A 26,149-nucleotide genomic window follows, 5' to 3' on the forward strand; every position below is an offset into this window, starting at 1 on the left:
TAAATAACGAACACCTCAGTTGGCTAGAAATGCATCCCACCTGTCTGAAAGAGAAGTGATGGTCCGGCACAGCCACATATATTCTGGCAGGCCGAGTTCTCCTTTGACTAAAGCATGGATGTAAAGGTTCTTGTCATGTGTAAAAGGCTGGAACTCAGACTCCAGACTGCTGAACTCTGCCACTTTTACTGTACTATGTAAGCAGCAGCTCAGCATTGCAGATGGAAACCCTTCTGTACGGCAATATAGGAAGTGGACATGGTGAAGCTGAAAGAAGACGACAGAAAATATGACTTCCTTGCAATTTAAAAAAACACAAAAAAAAACCACTCATGCTGCATATTTTGCACATTTTTGAAGTGTTTAAATGATTCTTCACTTTACATGCACAAGGAAGCACAACTAGAAAATGAATGATTTTCACCCAATCTTTGTATTCTCAATAATGTAAAATTGTGCTCAGTCACACTAAATCAAGTTTAAAAGAAGAATTAAAAAGGATGCTCGCATTCTTGACATTTGTGCTCATTATAAAGTTTCAGTGTCTATACGGTTTCCTCCAAACGTTTTAATATTTACTGCTTCTACAAAAAACACTTGAAGTTGCTTAATCTAAGCTACATAAACATCAATTCAACTAAAAATCCCACCTTACTAAATAAACTACACACCTTTGCCTGTACTCATTAGCCTTTTCAAAGCATATTGTGGCATACCTTTTCTCATCAGGTATTTCAGTTGTTCAAAAATGTAAACATTTTCTATTGGTTGCATTTTAAAAAGCAGAAAAAATATTGATGTTAAAACATTAATGCATAACTTCCAATATGGCTTGGTTATCAGAAAGCAAAAACAATTATTATTCTCACAATATGAGCATTATTTCCAGTCTTCAAATCAAAAAGAAAAACACTTAAAACACACACAAATACTGTACATATATGTTGTTGCCTTTCTTGGCATTATGGAATGAATGAACGAGTTTATTGCAGAGCACAGTTATAAACTCACATATGACATACCACACAAATGTAAAAACCACAGTCTCTCTTTAGCTTGATTATCTAAAAAAATAAAAAAAATTAGAGTGATGGTATTTCACCTCTATCTTTGCTCCGGGACGCAGTCCACGTCCACCATTCACAAGCTGTTGATATGCCAAGCAAAGGCCTACTTCTCTATCAAGTTCAAACAGACCAGCTGCTGAATTTAGCACTCGAGTAATCACACCCTGTGATTAGAAGATGACAGAAAATACATATCAAATTAAAAAAATGCTAAACAGACATACAGTATTAGCTATATAACACAAAATATACACCTAATTTAATCAGAGTAAACTATTTGTGAATATTCACTAAAATATACAGTACTGTACTATATTCAGTTGAAGAAAAAAAAAAAACAACCTGAAAAATTTCACTTTTTCAGTTATTTTTGGCTACATTTTGTAAAGGACCACACTCCTGGCAACAATTCCTATATAGGGGCACTAACAGTAGGTGAAAATGAAAACATTTGCCCTCTGCACTGGGCTGGTTGGACAGTCAGACTGGTCTTCGCACAAATTAATTATTTTTTAATGGCACCATCAGTAACAATATTGCAATTGCAAACCCTTACCTTATATGAAATTACTTTGGATATTTTTTTCCTTTGGCAAGTCTGCTTACAATTTTCTTTCAGAAGACTTTGTGACTCTGGTAACTCTTCAATAGGGGTCTCTTGCTCTTCTTTCAACTCAGGAATCCGCTCCTTCGAACTGTGCATTACTAGTTTCCAGCTGATCTTAGATATTTGTGGGGCACTGTCCAAAGGCCAGAAGTGGGATTCTGGTGTTATACAAAATAACCTCTGACCTGTGGTCTTCAGAAAGCAAATGCGAAGAGCAGTGATGAGATACCCCTCTCCTACCTGTAGAAAGTAATGCCAGCAAAGTTTTCTGCATTCCTAAGAAACAAAATATGATAAAAGAAGACCTAGTCATTAGTATACTAATTAAAACACAGAATTGTGCTTTATTGATTGTGTTTTTTACGTTTTTGATATTTGAGTAAATATAGATTTTTATAATTAATACTACATTATAACAGATGAAAATAAAGTGTTTAATTTCAAGAATTGCAATATGTAATCAGTCAACCTCTTTCTGAAAGAGAACAAAAACTGCTTAACTCAGGAAATTTCCAAAGAAATTCAGTTACATCTTAACTATCTACATACTGTCACAACTACAGGTACAGTTGAACTGTTCTCAGCCAGTGACTCTTGTAGTCTGAAGTAGAAGAATGTCTTGTCCTGAATTTTCAAAACGGGGCAGAGGTGAGAAAGAGTACCAAAGACTGCAATCTTCAGGCCATGCCACTTGTTCCTGAAATAAAAATGTATATAAAAATTTTCCATTTTGGCACCAAACCTCATCCACAGGTTAGTTAACAAAAAAAAGTACATAACTTTTATGCTCACAAGTGTCTTTGTTATAATAAATAAATAAAAAAAATCAGGAAAGCTTAGTGACATAATAATAACAATAATCAGCCTTACTTGTGCATCAGGAGCCAATATGCATTGTTGGAATCAAGTGCTGAGACTATTCCTGGTTCTGGAAGAATAGATGCATTCAAACTAGTGACAATGGGTAGGGGACGCTCGGTGATCTCAAGGTAGCTACCCACTTTCCTCCCAAAGTAATCTGGTCCCTGGGGGATAAAAATCCAACCAGGGAACAGCATTAAAGCATCGAGCCATTCAAGTTTTGGATTTAATACCTATAAAAATAAAAAGTAAAATTTTAATGACTAATGATATTTTTCTAGAAAAAGGTGGTACGTATGCAGTAACATTTTTAAAACAGAACTTAACAAAGAATACCTCACAGAAAATGGTTCCACTTCCATCTCTAATGTTTAAGCTTCCATCATATACCTGCTGTAGCTGGTCTTCACAGTAGCCTGTCAAGCAGCCCACCAGAATGAGATTAGCTCGAGATAGAGCTTTATGATCAGGTACAAGGTTTTCACCTTTCTTGGCCCATTCCTTGAAATCTTTAGTGCTCCACATTAAATGACTACAACAAGGTTTGTTCTGCACATGTATAAGCTCAGAAATGGAGATGAATCTGTTGAGGAAAACATAGAAAAAAAAAAAAAACTTTTTCAATGACTGCATGCACCCAATCACATTATCTGGTTGGTATAATGTGCACCTGGCATTAATACAGGTATCAGTGCAATCTTATAGAAATACTTAGATTTTCTGGTAGCAAATATAACATTTCTTTTTCAAATCCACTTAAAGCAGTTAAGGGTGACACAAGGCAAGAGCCTGTCTTGGCAACACTGTACCCAAGCCAGAAAACAGCCCTGAACAGGATACCTCTCACAAGCACACCCACATTTACCCAGAGTCAATTTAGAATCACTAACCAACCTAACCTGCTTTAAACAACCTTGCTGTCCAAACTCAAGAGGTGCCCATTTTAATTTAAAGCACAAAACACAGGACTGAATTCCTTAAAGTAGGCTGCCATTTGTCTAGTTGCACAGGGCGACTTCTCCAATTATTTTTTTTTTTTCAGTTAATTACTCCATCTTTAATGTTAAGGCTACTATACCAATCATCTCTCGTTCACTGATAAAGCAAGCTTCCCCTTGCTGCTCTTTGTTTAAACTGCAGGTAGTTTGCTGCAAACAAAAAAAGAACAAAAAAGACGCACACTGGCTCAACCACGCAATACCTTGCATAAAGCAGCATTGCAACTAAATTACCATAAAGCTTAGAAATGCATGGTCTGAAAATATTGTTTTTTGTGATCAAAATTTTTACCAATCTTCGACCAATCAATCAAAGCATCTTTAGGAGAAATTATGAATTATCTACAACAGGACTCTTTTACTTATGTGCAATTGCATGTAGCATGCTCAAAAATGGGTGGCAAAATGGTGCAGTGGCAATGCTGCTGCCTCACAATAAGGAGACCAGGGTTCATGTCCCTGTCACGTGAATACTGTATATTAAATGACAGATTTCAGTTTGTGGTTTTAAAAGAATTTACAAACCTTTCTGAAAGCATATTAAGTGTAGACTGATTTAAAATTACATCTACAAAACCATAAACTGTGCAGAAAGTGAAAGGGTCTGAATACTTTCTAAATCCATGAGTACACAAGTGTGTGTGTGTGTGTGTGTGTGTGTATACAGATGTGTGTGTGTTTATGCGTTTGATCCAGTATGTAATACTAAATAACAATATCCAAAGACTACATGGAGTACAATGCAACCATAAGTAAACTGAGCATATCTTGAGTTGTAGAAGCTGAATCCTTACTCAGGGTGTTGCAATTTTTTTATTAAGTATCTATACAATTAGATATGTTCTAATTAAATAAAACGTATGAACTAATTAAATTTTATGCTTTCAATGTGCTTATTATCTATGATCAATCATACTAGAACACAAATGTTTTAATACCAAATAAAATACATATTTTCTCTCTTTTGCTTTTGTTTTATATTATTTCATTTTATTTGAGAAAACTCAAATACTGCAAACTCAAATAAATTACTTAGAGATTTACATTTTTAAATAAAACACTGAAAGTCATGAGTTAGTAAATTCTACACTGATACTGATACATTTCTGATATTCTGCTTAATGGCATAAAGAAACCATTCACTATCCTACCAGTCTATAAACTGTTAGGAAGATTGTAGAGTTGACAGAATTAACATCTAAGTACTGTATCTAGTATACGATATGCTGGTTACCCAAGAGTGGAAAATAAAAATAAAAAGTATTTTTAAAATACAAAAATGTAAGTACTTTAAACACAAATGAATATAGAGTACAAATACACCTACTTACTTTGAAATTCACCACTTATTTATACATTTATCCATTTAAAACAGAAATAAAATAATTTCATATGCACCTGGGTTACAACAAATAGCTCTGTTAGTGCATGTGGCTAATAAAAATTAAAAAAAAAAAAAACTGGAAGAGACTAGTATCAAATAAGACAACACCATCTGCCAGACAACAAATCTGCAAAGGATATAACAATAAGTGAAGTTTCATTAAATTAAAATATGGTCACTGTTAAAGGGATGCAAACTTCTGTTCATTAATCAAACATATAACAAATGCAAGATGATTGAACACAAAAATGGCACAATACCTATAGCTGATAGGTAAGACTGATCCACCTTCTTTGCTAGCTATGTTTTGGTTCACTAGCTCCTGTACCAAGTTTAGTAGTGCAAGTGGAAGTTCAGGTGCAGCATTTCTCGCAACAGGAAGTAGATGTTTCTGGGTAAATGAGTACAGGTCCTCCAGCCATACAACCTCCTATAATAAACATCCAGAAGCATGGATCAGGTTTACATAGTTTTACTGTACATTCTTTTTGGGTAATATGTACCTTAAACCTCTCAAGCCTTTACTCTAATAAAATAGTTCCACTTTGCAGACATCTAAATGTAATATGAAACAGTATTTACACAAATAATTTAATAAACGAGAAAAATACTGCCAATAAGAATTCAAACCACAAAGTAAGGCCTTTAGACAAACTTCGTTGAATAATGTATTCCATATTTTTCAAGTTCATGATCACATTGTAGAAAAGGTCATGCAACAATAATTTGTGTATTTCTACAGCACAATTTGAATTGTCTGCTTGCAATGTGAAAATGAACAGGCTTATAATACAAGAAGAACAAAACAACAAACTACAAGTTAGTACCTCAAAAACTTCAATATCGTTTTTTTCTTCTCTCAATTATCACATTTTAAAAGTACTTTTTAAAGTGACACCTAAAATTCTTAAGGATATATTTAATATTTGCATGAAGCCTATAGTTGAGGAACAGTAATTTGAAATGACTGGCATGTGTAACAAACTGGCAACAAAACGTCATTAGTACCCTAGACACAGATATGTCTCAGTTTATGGTGCTGCTTTGGAATGGAAGCACAAGGCAGACCAATTTAATGATACAATATACTGTATATAACACAATAAAGACATTGCAGTCTCACTGAGATGTACACTTAGTAGGGCTGCTAAAAATTAATAAGTAAACACTAGAATTGTTATGCTCAATGGGGTTTTGTAGATAAAGGACTGCATGAAAGCAGTGAAAGAACATATGGCCCTTATGTATATAACACAGGAGAGACTGATAATCAGTCCTCAAATCTCAAAACATTGATATGATGTGTAGCACATTATTTATTCCTTAATATCTAAAAATGTATACTGAAACAAATACATTATAAATAGTAAAAACACTATAGTGAACTCTACACTCCACAAAGAATATAGCAATTATATGGTAACATAAATACAGTTAATATTAAATGCAAACTGTCTGTAGTCAAATTTATTAACTGTGTTTTTATGGAATTTATAAGTTCAGTTATTTCACAGAATCCTTCTACAAAAAACATAATACTGTACAAAACAGTAAAAACATTTTGATTAAGTACTTAACATTTTTTCATGCTGTATTTATTTATGGGAAATGACAAAGATAATGTTAATAAATCTTCTGTGTTTCGTAGAGAGATAATAGACTACAATTTTCAGCATCAACATTATAGCACAAAGGCAGCAGGAGTACAGTACTTGTGCTAACCTCAGTGTATTGGGATACTAGTCTAAGAAATATAACAGTACAGTACATTCAAAGTCACAATATCTTTTCTTTAGTTTTTGAGCCATTATTATTTGCTAATACTAATCTCTATTGTTAATAATTATCAAATAAAAACATTTTAAGCACAACACAGGCTTTTAGGAATTAATTAAGCAAATGTTCACTTAACTAGAGGTGTGAATGTGAAGCACCACTGGAATTTCTTTCCCCCTTGGATATTTACCATTGACCATTTATCAGTTTTAGAAATGAATATTGTTTTACACAGCTTACATGTACATTAAACTTTAATCATTAAATGAGAGCAAAGCAATCCTAGCTTTGTATATATTCAACATTATTTTAAAAATAAAATATTCCTATATCAATTATTGGATGGTTGGCTTGGCCGCACTGCTACAAACAAAAAGGCTCATCTCACAAGGACTTATCCAGTACAAAAATCTTATTATAATCCAGTATTTGTATGGGTTGTACTATAACTGATTAAATTGCCATGTTAATATAGGGAACGCTAACATACTTAAAATACATTTATGGTATTTAAAAAAAAAAAAAAATGATGGTGTGAGTCAAAGGATGCTATAAATAGAAGAAACACACTGGTATTATTGTCTGTAGGATTGTGGTTTTAACTTTAATTTGAATTAAATAAAATTAATTGTCGTTTTAATTGAATCAGAATACTTAATAAATTGCAAAATTGTAAACTAAAAAAAATCATAATACAGTATTATTATACTGTATTAATCAAGATAATACATTGTGGGGTCCTTTGGAACTCCAACTCATATGATTAAATATATGTATTTCTGTTTACAGTGTATAAAAAGGTGTCTCAGTATTGCATGCATACATTTCAGCATAAAGTATATATGCATTTTGGTACAGAGTGCATTTACTTTTAAAGAAAAATTGACATCATAAACAGCACATTATATGTTGACAGAATGACATAACTGCTGCAATAAAGGTCATTTTTTGTATCCAGTTATTACTATCTGAAGAGTCCAAAAGCAAATGTAAAGCAAATACTGTATCTTTTCAAATAAGTAAGATATGTTAAAAACAAAACAAAAAACCAACAAAGATTGTATTTTGCATTTTTTATAAAATTTTGGATGGAAAAACAGAGATATTTTTTCTTTAAAAGTTATTATGGTAATTATACTTCCTTAACGTGTAAACTTAACCCATAATATCATTACAGCAAATGTCACATATCTGAGAGAGTGTTTTGTTTAAAATCTTGATTTGACAATTCTGGATACAAATACAGACTTTCAAGAGCTGCTGGTAAATAAAACATACTATGTAATCTCCAAGGCCAGTGCTATTATTTTTGCTGCCCTAGACAAAACTGTAAATTGTGCTCTCTCAAAACGCTTGCTAATTCTTTTGCTGTTTTACTCTGTGGCATAGTATTGCTATAAATTTTATTTGTAATCAGGTACTTTAAATGGATTATGAACTGTTCTACAGTATCTATTGAAATTCATATATGCATTTTGTGGACTATAGCTATACTGTACTGTATGTTTGAATTAATTTTCAATACTTGGTAAATTATGTCAACAAAGAATCCTACAAGTTTACTACAGATATTAAGTAAACAGATGCATGTTTGACCTTGCATTTTAAAATGAAATACATTTTGTAACAGTATAATACTATGGTTATTTTTTTGATGGTAGACTAATTTCACAATAATTACCAGTTAAAAAAAATATGTTTAATGAAAGTTCTTTACATTAATATAAAAACAAACCACTGAAATTTAAAATTGCTTTTTTCCTAGAATTACCTTGGGAACTAATAAACCATTTTTTTAAACCTACTGTTTGGCCTACTTCTAATTCCACCGATAAATTGCTGAATATCACTACCTACACTTACCTGTACAGAATAAATGTAAAAATATTTAATGTCTCTTGTCCTACAGGTTCCTCAACATTCCTTCTGCTCCTTTCCCCGAAAGCCTCATGTGTCTCAACTCCTCTTGCCCGGCACCTCCTCCCTTGAATGCATTCCCATAAAGCCTGCTCCTTGGACTCTTATCATTTTGAGGTGACTTGCTTGCCTCTTGTATGCTTTTGTGACTACCACCAAAGAGAGATGGGCTTGCATTTTCCTCTGTGAAGATATTCATAATCTTGTGAATATTTTATCTCTGAAGGTGAATCGGTTCGAGCCATGTTTGTATTCAGAGACTCAATAACACTCAGTATCTTATTTGCTTTGTTGTATTTGAAATGCTCCATTTTAATTCCTTTCTTGTAGAACAATGTAAAAAATCGTGACAATCAGGAATTGAGCTTTGTGCCCGAACATATTGAATCATCATCATCCCTACCACTGAGCCACCTAAGACAAAATGACCAATCAGAAAGCTCGGAGGAACCAGATACACACACACACACACAGCAAGCTACCTAAAACAACAAAATGAAAGAGCCAAGAATTCATTTGGAACCTGGCTATCTCTCAACTGAGATAATGCAAAACCTCACAACATCATTTCTACAACAATACAAAACTGCTACATTTTATTAATCTATTTAACACGGGATCTTCTGGTCAGTTGTCTCTCGTACGAAGTGTAAAACTAAAGGGGACAGAGCTCTTGCAGCTGCTGCTCCTCGCCTGTGGAACTCTTTACCTCATTACATAAAGGAGTCGTCTACAATTGAACTGTTCAAAACAAGATTAAAGACTCATTTCTATTCGCTTGCATTCCGTGACCTTCTATACTACTGATAGTTTCCTCATTGTGATTACGTAACATTACTTCTATTTATTTTATGTTTTTATTTTATTTCTATTTACGTTATTCATGTTAATTGTATGTTTTTCTTTTATTCTATTATTGTAAAGCACTTTGGCCACAGCATTCCTATGTTGTTTTAAATGCGCTATATAAATAAATTTGACTTTGACAACATGAACAAAGCATGATTGGAAAATCACTCATGCAGGCATCTCTTGATAATGACTAATTACAAATGTTCGATTATACAGGACAAAACCAGAATAATTTCAGAGAATTGTTGTATACTGTGTAAAAGCAACATTACGTCTATGAAGTATCTCAAAACTGAGAGAATGCATTACCATGGTGCATGTTTTGATGACATTACAGAAATATTCCACGAATAGTCTTCCAGAAATGCTGGTTTTTAAAGACGTACTAAACCTATGCTTTTTGGATTGGTAATAGAATTTTGTAAGACACCCGATAGCTTCTATTACCACCTTAAAAGAATTTAAAAATATATTATGTAATAATTATAATAACCATATAAAATAGTTCAATATATCACCTTAGAAATTACTGGCAACATGCACAAGCCAGTTACATGATTTTGCTTATTGGAACAGATTTGTTGTATGTGCTTAACAGACAAATAAGGATAGTGTCATCGCTACATACCGCACTGCTCAGACTTCCAAACTGTTTTAGCAAAAGATCCATAATCTGCCACAAACAATAATTTACAGCAACAAGCAGACGCAAACATAATGACTACACTCTTGCCAAAGATAATTTTACATCGCGCGCCAAACAAACTTGGCGAGCGCAGCGGAAATTACCACTTTAACAAGGTTCCGGGTGAAAATTTAAAAAAGCATATTTTTTGTTCCGCTCGCTGAAAGTAATTTGGAAAAGGTCGGAGACAAGAGCGGAGGAAATAGCGACATCAAAAGATGAACTGGTGGCCAAGGAAGGAGGAAATATGTGGAAGGTAACAAAAACGACTGGTCAAAAGTTAAAAGACATACGGTAGCCATCAAAGAAAAGATTCAAATTACTCAATTAACTGGCTTGTTAGCAAATAAAAAAAGAAAGAGGAAATGGAAATTCTCAGATACTAAAGATAAGAGAAAATCAAATTTCTCAAAATAACTTTCTTGAAAAACTGTAAATTTGGGTATATATATTATTGTAAAATGTATCCAATGGGAATGTAACCATTAGTAAGGATGAGATGCAAAGAAACAAAGCCTTGAAAATATTATGAATGATTTTAGGAGAATAGGTAGTTGCAGGACAACAACCTTTTAAAAGGAGGATTAAGTTTAGAGGAGCTAACTAAAACTATTTGAAGAGGAAAATGGTTGCGGGAAAAAGAGCGTATGGTAGAAATGATAAAACAGTAGGACTTCGAAAGAGCTCAGTGATAAGGTTAGCAGTGCACCATCAATTAGAATGTATTTTGTACTGCTTGTAGTAATAAAATGCTTGACATTTGTTATTACAACAGATATCAAATCACAAACATTTGTAGTAATAAAATGCAATGAGCAGTCAATTCAACAGATATTGCATCACAAGCATGCTGTTTTTACAAATCTCATACCAAATGGGATATAGCAGAGAAATAGCAACCCAACAGACACCTTTACTTTTATTAAACAGGACTATTCTACATTCCCATGACATCAAAATGTTTTAATTGTCAGAGATTTGGGCATATAGTGGCAGTGTATAGGAGTGAAAAATTCTGTGATATGTGTGGTGGTGAACATAAATATGAGAAATGTAGATAAGTGGCTAAAATAATGCAAGGTAAGAGGGAAAGGAAAGGAAGCTCAAGCAGCAGAGGTCAAAGGAAAAACATCTTAACAGGAATGGGACAAATTAATGTCAATTAAAGTAATGATCATTTGATTACAGAACTACCTTAATAAAAGGACACATGTCTGTGTGTCTGTTCAGTTGCTGTGTCACTGTTATATGCAATTTGTTTTAGGATTCGTAAAAAGCAGTGATCATTTTTGTGATGTGCCATCTGTTGGAATGAAAAATGCAATGCATTTTATTACTGCACTGAGGTGTGCGTTGATTCCTTCAATTTAACTTGGATGGATGACACAAATAGTATTATATACACAAATAAAGCAAATTTGATAGATTTTATTATTGAGGTAATAAACTGTACTTGTCAACATAAATATAAAACAAATAATTGAAAGTCATGTTAAAGCAGCTGAAACATGCCAGCATACTTGTGGTATTCATTTAAAAAATATAAATACTATTTTATCTAAGGGTCATTAAGGGTTTTTCTAATTAAATCATTTTTATTTTACAGTGGAATGTAAAAAGTTTGTTAGCAAACAGAACTTAATTTTAAAAACTGCAAGGTATGCATAATATGTATACAAGAGAAATGACTGAGACAAGAAGTAAACTATAAAACATGCAGACATTCATGCATAATCAAACATACGATAGATGTTAATGTTGGTTAGGGCATGCTTTTTATAAAAAATTATATACCATTGATTTTAATACAATAGTATTTGGATTAGCAAGACATTTTGACAATTGTTCAATAGCAGAAGGCATCATGGAAGATTTTATTTAGTCTATGTAAATGATTGTGAAGTGGCTGTCTAGATTTAGTATTAATATCTAGCAGTTTGGCCTAGAAATGTCTGTGGAATATAGTTAACACATACCTAATAAATAGTGACCATTTGCCTCTCTTGATTGATGTAGGAATAAGTCTAATGATAGAAGATTTTGTGAAGTGGCATTTTAAAAAAACAAAAAAGAAAAAAATATTGTTTATTGTGATTCAAAATTTATAAGAAATAAGTACAATAAAGATGTAGATATACATAATGAGTAATGAGTGTGAAAAGCAATTTTAGAATCAACCATTAAATGTACGAATAAAAGCAAAATGGGAGAAGGCAAAATAATTATGGCTTGGTGTAGTGGTGAATGCAGTATTGCTGCACAAAAGGAGTGTTGTCATAGGGTAGCTAATGGCTGATTGTAAATGCATGCAGGCCTGACCTTTGTAATAAGTGTCTGATAAATCTCAGGGAAAAGGTGCAAGCCAGTTTACTAGAAGTAGGGAGGACTCAAGAGAATGAATGTAAAAGCCATTTTGAAAATAATGTGAATGGAAGAGGTTTTAAGGGAATCCAATTTTTTGTGCACACCTGGGGGGATTGTGCCATAAAAAGATTGGACATTAATGAACTTTATATTTTATTTAAGTCATTGATGCACTACATTTTGCACAAAGTTATTGAGCATTTATTGGATTCATTTTATTTAATTGTTTTTAAGTCATAATGTCATAAATAAAATATGCATCATCTTAAGCTGGATCAACAAACATGACGATGAGTTTAGTTGATTCAATGGCTTGCACAATCCCTAGATCTCCATTCAAAAGAGCACCTTAAAGATAATGTGCAATGGGAGAATTTGCAACATGAATGTGTGATCAGAAATATGTAGGAAATTTTTATGATGCTACTGAGTCCGCAGGGATCCAAATCTGTACAATATGTTGAATCCAAGCATTGAAGAATTTAGAACATACTCACACATACACTTACTTAAATTCTGGACCAATTTAAAGTCACCATTTAACCTAATATGCAGAAAGAAAATGGCCAGATGAGGAATCAAACTAAGGTCCATTAAGCTCTTAAGGCAGTCTCAGAAACCACTCTGATACAATGCCATGTCTGTTTGATTGCACAAATTTTCCAGACATTTTGTAAAAGATAGTAGGACTTATTGTCAATATAATGACTGGGAAAATCCCCGAGCACGTCGTTCCTTCCTGTCACGTGACCGTGACGTACTCCCGGGTTATAGGGCACATAAGAGCCCACGAGCCCCCCTACAGCGGCTCATGGACTAGTGTTTATACACAGCCCTGCTGGAAATCGGGGCACGATCCTGCTGTCGGGAGAGCTCCTCCTGGCGGCCTGGGGGTGAGGGCCGGAATACGAAGCCGGTAGTCCTCCACAACCATAAATACCATAAATAACTATAGTTTTATAGAAATAGATGCAATGTTTTTCATGTGGAACAAACAGACTTAATTTCAATTTTATATACAGTACAATTTATACTATATATATATATATATATAGTGGACTATGCCTGGCAGCTTATCCTGACCAAGACCCCCAAGCCGCCAGATGAAGCCCTCCCTGCAATGTTGAGATGCCCCAAATTCCAGCATGGCATCATGGACTTTGGAGTTGTAATACACAGCCCTGCTGGATAACGTTGAGGCCACCAGGGGACGCTGCAGGGAGGCACAGAGACATTTGGTTTTCCTACAGCCCGGAAGTACTTGCAGGTCACGAGGACAGAAGGAATAAAGTGCTTCCAGGCTGACAAAGAAAGAAGAGTTTTGATTTGACCTGGAGGTGCTAGGAAGTCACATGGACTGCAGGCTAAGGAGCACTTCCAGGTCATGAACTATAAAAGCACTGTGGGAGCTCCCAGACGGCGAGCTGAGCTGGGTGGTAGGAGGGCAACGTGTCTGGGAGTGGAGGATTGAGTATTAGATAGATAGATAGATAGATAGATACTTTATTAATCCCAATAAGTAGTGTGGATTGGAGGGTGCTTAGTGCACATAATTTTTATAATAAAGAATTATTGCTCTTTTACCTGGTGTTTGACGTGGTACCTGAGGGTTCAAAGGAGCGATAGCGCCCCCTACTGCTACAATGTATATACTCTATATAACAATAAGTGTAAGCATAAAACAAAGTACCATTCCTTTTGAGTAATTTCAATAAGGCACACTAATGACCTTTTGCTGCCATCTAACATATATGTAGTACTATGAATTTATCTAATAATGGCAACATTTAGCGTGTATGTGCTGGAGTCCTGGCTGGTATGGAATAGGGTCCCTTACCCGTCTTGGGAGGCCAGTGTAATGGAAGGACCTGGGGAGACTATGACTTGTAAATACTTTCTCCCTTGATACACCGGATGGCAACATGTCTGGGCTTTTGTACCAATTAGGATGCCCACAGGGCATGCAGAGAACTGGACTCTCAGGATGCAGCCCCGTTGGTTTTCAAGGGTGATATCAGGGGCTGCTGCAGGGATTTGTGATCCCAATTTTATTGGACTTCTGCAAGACCTGGACATGCTTCCAACAGACCATGTCGTGACTCCAGAATTACACCCAGCTCTTGGATAAAAGGAGTCACTCTGCCTCACCCAGGCATGTTGAAGAGGAGGAAAGAGGACAAATCTAGCCTGGGAGGAGTGGAGGAAAAGAGAAGAAAAGAGAATTTTATTGGTTTGTGCAACTGTAAAACAAGTCTTTGTTAAAGGTATTGTGTGATAGTAAACCTTTTATTGAACAATGACTTGTGTCTGTGAAGGCTGAGTTTGGACTTTGGCTGTCAGTGGCATCCATGTTACAAGGGATTGCCCTTCATGTTACAAGAGATTGTCTCAGTTTTTATTTTATTGTAGATATTTATATGCAAAAATCTAAAGCATTTTTAGCCTATATTCTAAATTGGACTATACTGGAAATTATCAATGTTTTTTGTATGATGCTGTTACAGATAGAAAGAAATCAAATTTAATATGTATATATAGAGAAAATGTACCTTATATACAGTTTTTTTAATAGTTTTACATGTACACTTGTAATCTATCCACTGCCATTCTTGGTTAATGTTGTCAAGGATTACAGGGCCAGAGCCAATCTTATCTTCATTAGTGGCAAATCAGAAACCAACAGGGCACAGTCACACTTAATGAGTAAATTAAGAGTCACCTATAACGTTTGGGATGTGGAATAAAACCCATGCAGATACAAGGAAATGTATGATGTTCAAATTTCTTACACTTGAACTATATTTAAAATTATGTTAATCACTGCACAATACATTTATTTCAAACATATGTATGCGTTAATCTTGTATTTGTTTTGTAATCTTATCAACAATGTTGTTAACTATTTTTAAGTATGTGACAGCATCAGCACTGTCTGCTAAAATGAAATTTTGTGAAATAGGATCTGTTTCATGGGTAAGTAACTTCTGCTGAATGTTAATTCTTCCTTCCCCATTCCTCGTGAAGGACACCAAAAACATATACTGTAGTACATAAAACATTTAAGGAAACTGATGGTACACCTTCAATCAGTGGGGAGGCTTGTATTTGCCATGGATGTGATTTTATCTCTTCTTTTCCAAATTAAATGCATTTATGTCCAACAAACTTACTATTTTTTTAAATATATTGCAAGACTGTGTTTTATTAGTAACATGTTAATCCTTTTTATGTTTAATGAATGAGTGTTACAAGTATCATGAGTGATGACCTGTGCAGGTTTGTTTTTCCAACTTGTGCCTACTGCTAACAAAATAGGTATCAGCTTTCTATGACCCTGAACTGGGTAGACCGGTTGGAAGAAGTATGTATGTATGTATGTATGGTAAGAGCATGTATTTTTATCTACACTGCCACATTCTAAAACTGAACAACATGAAGTCGTTTTTCACTGATTTTTTGAAATCATTCATTTCTTTTGCTTGAATACAATGCTCTTGTTGCACTTCTGTTCAGCACTAATAAGCAACTGACTCTACTTTTACATTGGTGATAGAGAGCATATTCATTTCTGAAAATGCCATTAACTTGTTTCATGACTGTGTTATAATGATTGTGTAAATTAAGAACTACAAAAGCTGAAAAGCACAAAAATTGTTGTTTGCTACTAAAGTGGTGAAGATGTGTACCCAAATGCATCCTTCCAGTTGGGCAGTGAAAACAGGGTATATTTCCTCCTCCATTAAGAAGGGATGGGCTGATTCCATCTTCTTAGGAGAGTATATAGTAGAAATATGCCAAAACTGGACACCAGGTAGATAAAGCAGTCACTTGTACTTGAACCTGCTTTCTACTACAGCAAATCCCAGAGTTCATTAACAGTTTATCAGTCACAGGGTGAAGAAGGCTGATCAAATATGACAAGATTTATTCTTGACACCTTTCTTGCTGTAACCACAGAGACTCATATCTAACTTCTCACATAATTGCTCTTCAAAAAAAGAGAGGTTGCACTAATTCATGCACTGAGACGAGGGAGTGTGAAACTGCAGCCAGGAAACTTCTTTTTAAGCTAATTGTTTCACCTTGTTGACAGAATGTTAGTCACCTGATGGCATGATTAAATTTAAATGGTGACATACACTGATAGGAAAAAAGGATATACAACATTTTCTGGAATGTGAAAACTGGAGTTCTAATTTGTGTACTTTCACAAAAAGTTGTCAGTTTGTTTAATTTTCTGACTAGCTATATAACTCTTGCATTGAGGTTTTGCAACTTGCTAAACACAGAAAAGCTTATTAGATGTACTTTTACCCAGAGAGGTCCAGGTGGAGAAACATCTGATCATTGTATCTTTATTAAGGCCTGAATTCAAAGCTTAGGTCATAGCAAAGTCAAAAGACACACTGAGTCAGATATTGTTCCATTCCAACATGTCTTAAGTGTTACCAGAAAAATGGGGCAGCGCCTTTAACATGCTGCACTCATGTTCCAGCATTTGCAGACACTATAGATTAAGCCAGTCCTTTGTGTTTCAGTTTAAATAAGGTTTCAGCAGACTGGCTGGACCGATGACTTTCAAAGGTCTGGTTCACAACAAAGTAGTAGTAACACATCAGATTTATCCATCTAAGAGATGTTTTTCAGGTATTCCACTCATAATACTGCTGAAAGGACTGTCAGATACACAATGCCTACATTAGTGACAGCACAGTGAGGGTCTTGCTCCAGGTGGACAGCCAGAGAACAATATGACATGTCAGAATCTCTCTGCTCACATCTGTCCCTGTGGCAGAACACTACCAGGCCACAAACAGCTGCTGTGGTCACAGTTGCCTTGAAGAATGAATGACGCCATACATGTGCTGCTGCCTTGGCCAGCTTTCTCTCCTGTAATCGTATAGGCTCTCAGAGATCAGGGAGTTCATGCTGTGAAGGCTGCACATGGATGGATGGAAAATAGATGGGAATAGGAAATAATAATAATAATGGGAAGTAGATGGCCTCATAAAGTACAGTGGTAAGCTGCCTAAACATTCATCATGTTTATGTGCACAGTCTCATAGTCTGCAAGACTGGTAGGTGGCCACTAGTGTTTAAATCTGCTTTTAAAAGATGAAACACTTAAAATGCCAAACAATTGCTGTATAGCAGAACAACATGCTATTGAACTCAAAGGAAAACTAAGCAAAAATCCAGATTTCTACAAAGACTATAAAGCTTTCATGAGAGACATTATTGAGAAGGGTTATGCTGTCAAGGTACCCAAAGAAAGCCTGAATAGTAATGAAATCGGCGTGTGGTACATTTGACATAATGGTGTCATCCAAAGAAAAATAAGTTTCAAGTGGGTTTTGATTGTACAACCACCTTATAAGGGGCTTCTCTTAATGAATAACTATTGAAAGGTCCCGACCTAACAAACACACTCATTGGTGTCCTAACAAGAGTTAGAGAGTAACCAGTGACATTAATGGCACCTTTGGAATGCCAATTTGGAGAGGAAAAATATCCTAAAAGTTTCGAAAGAAAAGAGGCATATTAAAAACATTTTTTAAACCGTTATTAAGACGTCTGCATTCGTACATACAGTCTCCACTTTACAATATCTGTAGTTAAAATTCGATTGGTTGATGGTATTTAGCTAAAGAAAAGAGGCATATTAAAAACATTTTTAAACCGTTATTAAGACGTCTGCATTCGTACATACAGTCTCCACTTTACAATATCTGTAGTTAAAATTCGATTGGTTGATGGTATTTAGCTTACATGAATTAGTACCAAGCACAACGAAACCCGACAAAGTCAGAACCACCAGTGGCCCACAGTATGAGTGATACATTTTTTCAGTTTTTGAGGAGCAAACCTGACACCTAGTGGTCGTTAGTAACATATACATTAATGCTCTATGCCTTGCAGTCTTTACGTAGTACTCGAAATTTTGTACACGAACAGAAATCCAGTCCATTTTTAAAACTATCAAAAACAATTATGAAAGTAGTACCTAGTTCTCGCACGATTTCAATCCGAAATCACAAAGGTTAGGAGTTCTGGTGAGGAATGTGCAGTATTTGTACGATGACTGTAAGCACACTTCACGTTCGAGCGACTACACCACGTTAGAAATGGCAGGGAAACAGAAGGCAATGTGACAAAATGACACCGACGAGGATGGGATTCGAACCCACGCGTGCAGAGCACAATGGATTAGCAGTCCATCGCCTTAACCACTCGGCCACCTCGTCTTAGTTGCTTTAATGTTGGGAATATAATCTTCGTCAATAATCTTTCATTTAAAATTATTAGAAAATTATAGATGATGTATATTGTCTGATGTCACTATTATTTGTAACCATAGTGACGAGGACAATAGCGTCAAGCTTTTACGATAAATCATATTGTAAAGGCAATTTGTTAGTTAGGTTATGTTAAAATATTTGTCTATTTATTAGTGGCTAGTCAAAGGAAGGTTGTATTATAACCACCACAAGCTAAATGCCAAATGAAATATTCTATTTACTGTCATTCTGATCGCAGACTAGTTCAGTTTATGACCTATCTTGCTGTTGATAAGGCATGGAGGGCAAACAGTTTAAAGCCGTGCGTATCGTATGTACAGAATGTACTAAATGAAGCCTATGTAAGTTTGCCATTGACAAACAACACAAATAGAAAGTAACTGAAGTTTAACACGAAAAAGCCAAGATTGTAATGAAACTGAGAATACATATTTTTCCTTTTGTCCTGTATTTTGCGTATGTGAGATTTTTCTGATTTTTTTTTATGTGTTCCTTTTTAATTGTTTACTAAACAATTTAAAGAATAACTTTATTGGACAGAGACATTTTTATTACGCGTTTGACTCATGCTAAATCCTACCATGCTAACTCGGTAGCGGCTCGATTTTTGCAACCTGGAAAAGACGTAGCTGCAAATATAATTCATCATTATTAAATAATGGTATGCATTATGCTTGTATTAACTTCAATTAATATTGATCAAAATTGCTTATAAACGGTATTAAAACGCATAGGTTCTTCCAAGGGAAAGAAAGTAAAAATGTGTTGGCAGCGGTGGGATTCGAACCCACGCCTCCGAAGAGACTGGAGCCTAAATCCAGCGCCTTAGACCGCTCGGCCACGCTACCATATGAGTTGAGTGTTTGTTTTCTGTCTTCTTAGCTACACAAAGAATACATCGTGTTCTGATTATTTGGAACTTTGTATTTTGATTTGATTGAAATGCAATATTATATTAACTATGTTGTCAAAAATTAAGAAATTAGTTTGACGAGATCTCACGCATTTTATCTTGCTGAAATGCATCTCTAACAACATCTGTGCGTCATGTCTGCTTAAAAATGGGTGAGAGATGCTAAGAAAACAAAAGAGGACTTTGGTGACTCCACCGCAGTGGTAGTTACTCCGTTGTAATGCAATGCTTTGAGACAGTTGTGCTGGGAGATCTTGAAGTGAATATTACAGATAATACGAATTCTCTCCAGTTTGCTTATCTTCGAAACCTATCCACAATTTGGATGACAAACCCCTTGCACTTAATGCCATCCTGAAACACTTGGATAATAAAAAGATACGCAAGAGCATTATTTATAAACCTGAGCCCAAAAGCCGATCACCAAGCTCCTAGCCTTAAATCTGCGCAACCGGCACGCTCGTGGGGTGCAGGGCATTGCATCCGCCATACTGATCTTCAAAGCTAGTAGACCTTACTTCCCGAAGCTCCATTATTTCAATAGCACACCGTCTGCGCATGCGTCTCACAAAACAGACTCCCTGCTCAGATTTTACCAAAAAGCTAATCTGCTTAAATAATACATTTTATTAGCGTATAATCAAAATAAAAAATTGTGAAAAATTATATGTTAGTGTAACGTAAGTAAAATAATTATTTCTGGAACAAAAATATGACGGAGTGTGATAAAAATATTTATATCACTTTAAATGACTTAGAATGGATTTGACTAGGAATAGGGAACTAAAGTGATAGAGCTACAATGAGGAGATCTCTGGTGCTTCAGCCATCCTTCTTCCCTATCAACCCAGGCCCACAGCATAGTGTGCTGAGTCTTCCACTTGTTGTCCACCTATGTGTGTATGGCAAGACACAACTTCAACACCTTCATAATTCTTGATGACACCAAAATTGTGGACATGGTCACCAAAAGTGCTGAGATGGCTTACAGAGAAGAGGTTTGCAATCTGACACAGTGATGACAAGACAACATATTAGCATAATGAGGGAGCTGGTCATTGACTTCAGGAAGCAGATCACATTCCTGTCTGCATTTGTGAATGCTGTAAAGAGGTTCAGCAGCTTTAAATGTATTAGAATTACCATTAGTGAGTAGAACATATTCCACCACTCCCAGGAATGCTCGCCAGCACATTTAAATATGTGTCCTGTCTGCTGCTTGCAAAATGAGTGCTGGACTATACAGTACAAAAATCATGAAGACATGAGTATTACTAATACAAAGCAAATTTCAAATGGGTTCCCTATAAAACAGGGGCAGTGCCAGGCAAGAAAAAATAAAGAAACACCAACATTTTAATCCTTTCTTCAACCCTGTTATTTTAATTCAGAACTGGGTGCAGAGTTTGCTGGCTAGAAAATATTCTGGTAGCAATGGTCACAAGTCAGGAAGCAAGCCTGGACAGGGCATCATTCTATTGTAGGGTCCACTCTAAAACAACCTTACATTTGTGCCCACATTGAGGCATATTTGAAAAAGCCAGTTAAAAGGACCTGTAGGCCTTTGGTGATGTAGGAGGAAAAGCCAAACAGACATTGGGAGAAGATGTAAGAAATCCATCAGGCATGGTATCTTAACTCAAGATGCTGGAATTCATGAAGTAGCAGTACTAACAACTGCTCCTCCATGTCACCCTATGACATTACATATCCCCTGCAATAAAAAAGTCTACTCATCTAACTGTACATATAACATATAGGTGGGAAGAAATAAATAGAGCCTACACCTTCTAGTATAAAATGAAATGAGCTGAAGTGATTGGTAATTGCTATAGCATACTATTGTTTGTCTTTTAAAATAGATTTTGGACAATTTTATCTGTCCCGTGTTAATTTTTCAAGCAGCAGACAAGGGACACACATTTCCTTGGCATAGCCCCGGCTTTGGAAATGAGTGTCCCCTCCAGTGGATTGTGTAGAGGGGAATAAAATATAAGAAATTGATTTAGAAGACTGCTTACAAGCTTTTAAAGAGAGTGTGAACAATTGTGTCCATCCAATGTTCATTCTGCAAGCAGCACACAGGGAACATGCATTTTCTTGGCATAGTTCAAGTTGTGAAAAATGGTGTCCACTCTGGTGAATGTGATGGTGGGTCAAATAGCAGAAGAACGTGTTATAGGAAACGGTTTACATGTACTTCTTCTTCTTCTTTCGGCTGCTCCTGTTAGGGGTTGCCACAGCGGATCATATTCTTCCATATCTTTCTGTCCTCTGCATCTTGTTCTGTTACACCCATCACCTGCATGTCCTCTCCCACCACATCCATAAACCTTCGCTTAGGCCTTCCTCTTTTCCTCTTCCCTGGCAGCTCAATCCTTAGCATCCTTCTCCCAATATGCCCAGCATCTCTCCTCTGCACATGTTCAAACCAATGCAATCTTGCCTTTCTGACTTTGTCTCCCAACTGTCCAACCTGACCTTCTAATGTACTCATTTCTAATCCTGTTCATCCTCATCACACCCAATGCAAATCTTAGCATCTTTAACTCTGCCACCCCCAGCTCTGTCTCCTGCTTTCTGGTCAGTGCCACCGTCTCCAACCCATATAACATAGCTGGTCTCACTACCGTCCTGTAGACTTTCCCTTTCACTATTGCTGATACCCGTCTGTCAAAAATTACTCCTGACACTCTTCTCCACCCATTCCATCCTGCCTCCACTCTCTTTTTCACCTCTCTTCCAAAATCTAATTACTCTGTATTGTTGATCCCAAGTATTTAAACTCATCCACCTTCGCCAACTCTACTCCCTGCATCCTCACCATTCCACTGACCTCCCTCTCATTTACACACATGTATTCTGTCTTGTTCCTACTGACCTTCATTCCTCTCCTCTCTAGAGCATATCTCCACCTCTCCAGGGTCTCCTCAACCTGCTCCCTACTATCGCTACAGATCACAATGTCATCAGCAAACATCATAGTCCACGGGACTCCTGTTTAATCTCGTCTGTCAACCTGTCCATCACCATTGCAAATAAGAAAGGGCTCAGGGACGATCCCTGATGTAATCCCACCTCCAGCGTGAATGCATCCGTCACACCTACCGCAGACTTCACCACAGTCACACTTCCCTTATACATATCCTGTACAACTCTTACGTACTTCTCTGCCACTTCCGACTTCTTCATACAATACCATAACTCCTCTCAAGGCACCCTGTCATATGCTTTCTCCAGGTCCACAAAGACGCAATGCAACTCCTTCTGGCCTTCTCTAAACTTCTCCATCAACATCCTCAGAGCAAACATTGCATCTGTGGTGCTCTTTCTTGGCATGAAACCATACTGCTGCTCACTAATCATCACCTCACTTCTTAACCTAGCTTCCACTACTCTTTCCCATAACTTCATGCTGTGGCTCATCAATTTTATTCCCCTGTAGTTACTGCAGTCCTGCACATCCCCCTTATTCTTAAATATCAGCACCAGTACACTTCTTCTCCACTCCTCAGGCATCCTCTCACTTTCCAAGATTCCATTAAACAATCTGGTTAAAACTCCACTGCCATCTCTCCTAAACACCTCCATGCTTCCATAGGTATGTCATCTGGACCAACGGCCTTTCCATTTTTCATCCTCTTCATAGCTGTCCTTACTTCCTCCTTGCTAATCTGTTGCACTTCCTGATTCACTATCTCCACATCATCCAACCTCTTCTCTCTCTTGTTCTCTTCATTCATCAGCCTCTCAAAGTACTCTTTCCATCTGCTCAACACACTCTCCTCGCTTGTGAGTACGTTTCCATCTTTATCCTTTATCACCCTAACCTGCTGCACATCTTTCCCAGCTCGGTCCCTCTGTCTAGCCAATCGGTACAGGTCCTTTTCTCCCTCCTTAGTGTCCAACCTCTCATACAACTCATCATACGCCTTTTCTTTAGCCTTCACCACCTCTCTCTTCACCTTGCCTTATCTCCTTGTACTCTTGTCTACTTTCTGCATCTCTGACTATCCCACTTCTTCTTTGCCATCCTCTTCCTCTGTATACTCTCCTGTATTTCCTCATTCCACCACCAGGTTTCCTTTTCCTCCTTCCTCTTTCCAGATGTCATGCCAAGCACCCTTCTTGCTGTCACCCTTACTACATCTGCTGTAGTTTCCCAGCTGTCTGGTAACTCTTCACTGCCACCCAGTGCCTGTCTCACCTCCTCCCTAAACTCAACCTTGCAGTCTTCCTTTTCAACTTCCACCATTTGATCCTTGGCTCTGCCCTCACTCTCTTCCTCTTCTTGATCTCCAATGTCATCCTACAGACCACCATCCTATGCTGCTTAACTACACTTTCCCGTGCCACCACTTTGCAGTCTTCAATCTCCTTCATATCAACTTTTCTGCATAGGATGTAATCTACCTGTGTGCATCTTCCTCCACTCTTGTATGTAACCCTATGTTCCTCCCTCTTCTTAAAATACGTATTCACCACAGCCATGTCCATCCTTTTGGCAAAATCCACTATCCTCTGACCTTCTTCATTCCTCTCCTTGACACCATACCTACCCATCACCTCCTCGTCCCCACTGTTTCCTTCACCAACATGCCCATTGAAATCCACTCCAATCACCACTTTCTGTCCCTTGGGTACACTGTTCATCACTTCATCCAACTCACTCGAAAATCTTTTTTCTCACCCATTGCACACCCAACTTGCGGTGCATATGCACTAACAACATTCCTCATCACGCCTCCAATTTCCAGCTTCATAATCATTACTCTGTCTGACACTCGTTTCACCTTCAAAACACTCTTGATATACTGTTCCTTCAGAATAACTCCTACCCCATTTCTCCTCCTATCCTCACCATGATAGAACAATTTGAATCCACCTCCAATCCACCTGGCCTTACTCCTCTTCCATTTAGACTCTTGAACGCACAATATGTCAACCTTCCTTCTCTCCTTCATATCTGCTAACTCTCTCCCCTTACCAGTCATACTGCCAACATTCAAATTTCCTACCCTCAGTTCCACTATCTTACTTTCCTCCTCTCCTCCTGCTTCCAGACACATCTCCCCCCTCTTCTTCTCCTTCTCCTTCTTCTTCTTCGGCCAACAGTAGCCCAATTTCCGCCAACACCCTGTTGGCTAACAGTACTGGTGGCAGTCGTTGTTAACCGGGGGCTCAACCAATCCGGTATGGGAATTTGTATTGTTGTTCGCATATTGATTTGGCAAAAGATTACACCAGATTCCCTTCCTGATGTAACCCTCCCCATTTATCCGGGCTTGGGACCGGCACAAAGAAATATACTGGTTTGTGCATCCCCTGTGGCTGGGTTATAGGAGACTGTTTACAATCATTTTAAATAAATCTTTAGCAATTTTCTCAATACAGTGTTTGTTTTGCAAGCATATATCAGCAGACATACATTTCTATTGTATAGCTCTGACCGTTGAAATAGTATAGGTGTTCACTTCAGTAGACAGAATAAAGTGCAGGAAAATTTTCTCTAGAAGATTGCCTATAAGCTCATTAAAGAAATCGGGCACAATTCTGTTTAAAAACTATTTATTTTGTAAGTATAGCAGACACAGCCTATCTCCACCTATGGTAATGTGCACCCACTCAAGTGTATGGGACATACTGTAGTAGGTATTACAGTGCTATAGGAAGCTGCCTAAAAGATTTTAATGAGCCTGTAGACAATTTTCACTGATTTAATGTTTATTTTGCAGGCAGCAAATGAGGGAAAAATATCACATTGCATTACTTCAGCTTTGGAAATGTGTGTCACCTACATTTTGAAAGAACATGAGGGAGCAGTATACAAGGTACTGCAGTAGATGTCTGTCTTTTTTAGTTTTTTAAATACATTTTGAGCAATTTTACCCATCCAGCATTCATTTTGCAAGTTTCAAATGATATGCATTTCTATGGCATAGCTCCAGCTTATAGAAATGGGTGCTCCCAACCAGTGGACTAGATGGACAAGCACAGTGGATAAGAAAGTGTTACCGACAATATTCTCTTTAAATACATTTTGATCAATTTTAATTATCCACTTTTAATGGGCATGTAATATACAGGGAAAATTGAACTCTATAACTAAATCCCCAATCTCTGAGGATGAGGTCCCTCTATATTTTAAAGTGGTGAGGATGCCATGTAAGAAAAAATACAGTTTTGAAAAAGAACTTAAAAGGTTTCATTTATATAGTTTTAACCACTCATATACAAAGCAGGGAAAATTAAGTTACACAAACTTACTTTACCTGTGGAAATGTTTACCTTAAACAAGCAATACAGAGTTCAAAGCAAAAAAAAACAATGATACTTATAAAAATATTATATATATATATATATATATATATATATATATATATATATATATATATATATATATATATATATATATATATATGGAAG

The 26,149-nt window shown here is 36.4% G+C and overlaps 1 protein-coding gene and 2 non-coding genes across 5 annotated transcripts in view; all 3 read right to left on the reverse strand.

Moving 5' to 3' along the window:
- ctc1 (CTS telomere maintenance complex component 1) overlaps positions 1 to 10,263 on the reverse strand; it is a 47,021-nt gene extending 36,758 nt beyond the window's left edge. For 2 of the 3 annotated variants that reach the window (XM_039747121.1, XM_039747119.1), the window contains exons 1-8: positions 10,091 to 10,262; positions 5,178 to 5,347; positions 2,872 to 3,118; positions 2,545 to 2,768; positions 2,224 to 2,371; positions 1,624 to 1,950; positions 1,103 to 1,231; positions 41 to 267 (exon numbers count right to left, since the gene is read on the reverse strand). In XM_039747121.1, the coding sequence (XP_039603055.1) occupies positions 41 to 267; positions 1,103 to 1,231; positions 1,624 to 1,950; positions 2,224 to 2,371; positions 2,545 to 2,768; positions 2,872 to 3,118; positions 5,178 to 5,347; positions 10,091 to 10,132 (1,514 nt within the window). In that variant the 5' untranslated portion in view covers positions 10,133 to 10,262. Of the gene's footprint in view, positions 1 to 40; positions 268 to 1,102; positions 1,232 to 1,623; positions 1,951 to 2,223; positions 2,372 to 2,544; positions 2,769 to 2,871; positions 3,119 to 5,177; positions 5,348 to 10,090 lie in introns of all 3 variants that reach the window. The other variant, XM_039747120.1, reaches the window with a different exon arrangement.
- An 8,411-nt stretch (positions 10,264 to 18,674) lies between these two features.
- trnas-gcu lies at positions 18,675 to 18,756 on the reverse strand. The gene has a single exon. It is a non-coding gene; the product is annotated as a tRNA-Ser (tRNA).
- An 820-nt stretch (positions 18,757 to 19,576) lies between these two features.
- trnal-uag lies at positions 19,577 to 19,658 on the reverse strand. The gene has a single exon. It is a non-coding gene; the product is annotated as a tRNA-Leu (tRNA).
- Between the last annotated feature and the right edge of the window lie 6,491 nt (positions 19,659 to 26,149).

This window comes from Polypterus senegalus, chromosome 3 (genome assembly GCF_016835505.1).
Source record: "Polypterus senegalus isolate Bchr_013 chromosome 3, ASM1683550v1, whole genome shotgun sequence".
NCBI lineage: Eukaryota > Metazoa > Chordata > Cladistia > Polypteriformes > Polypteridae > Polypterus > Polypterus senegalus.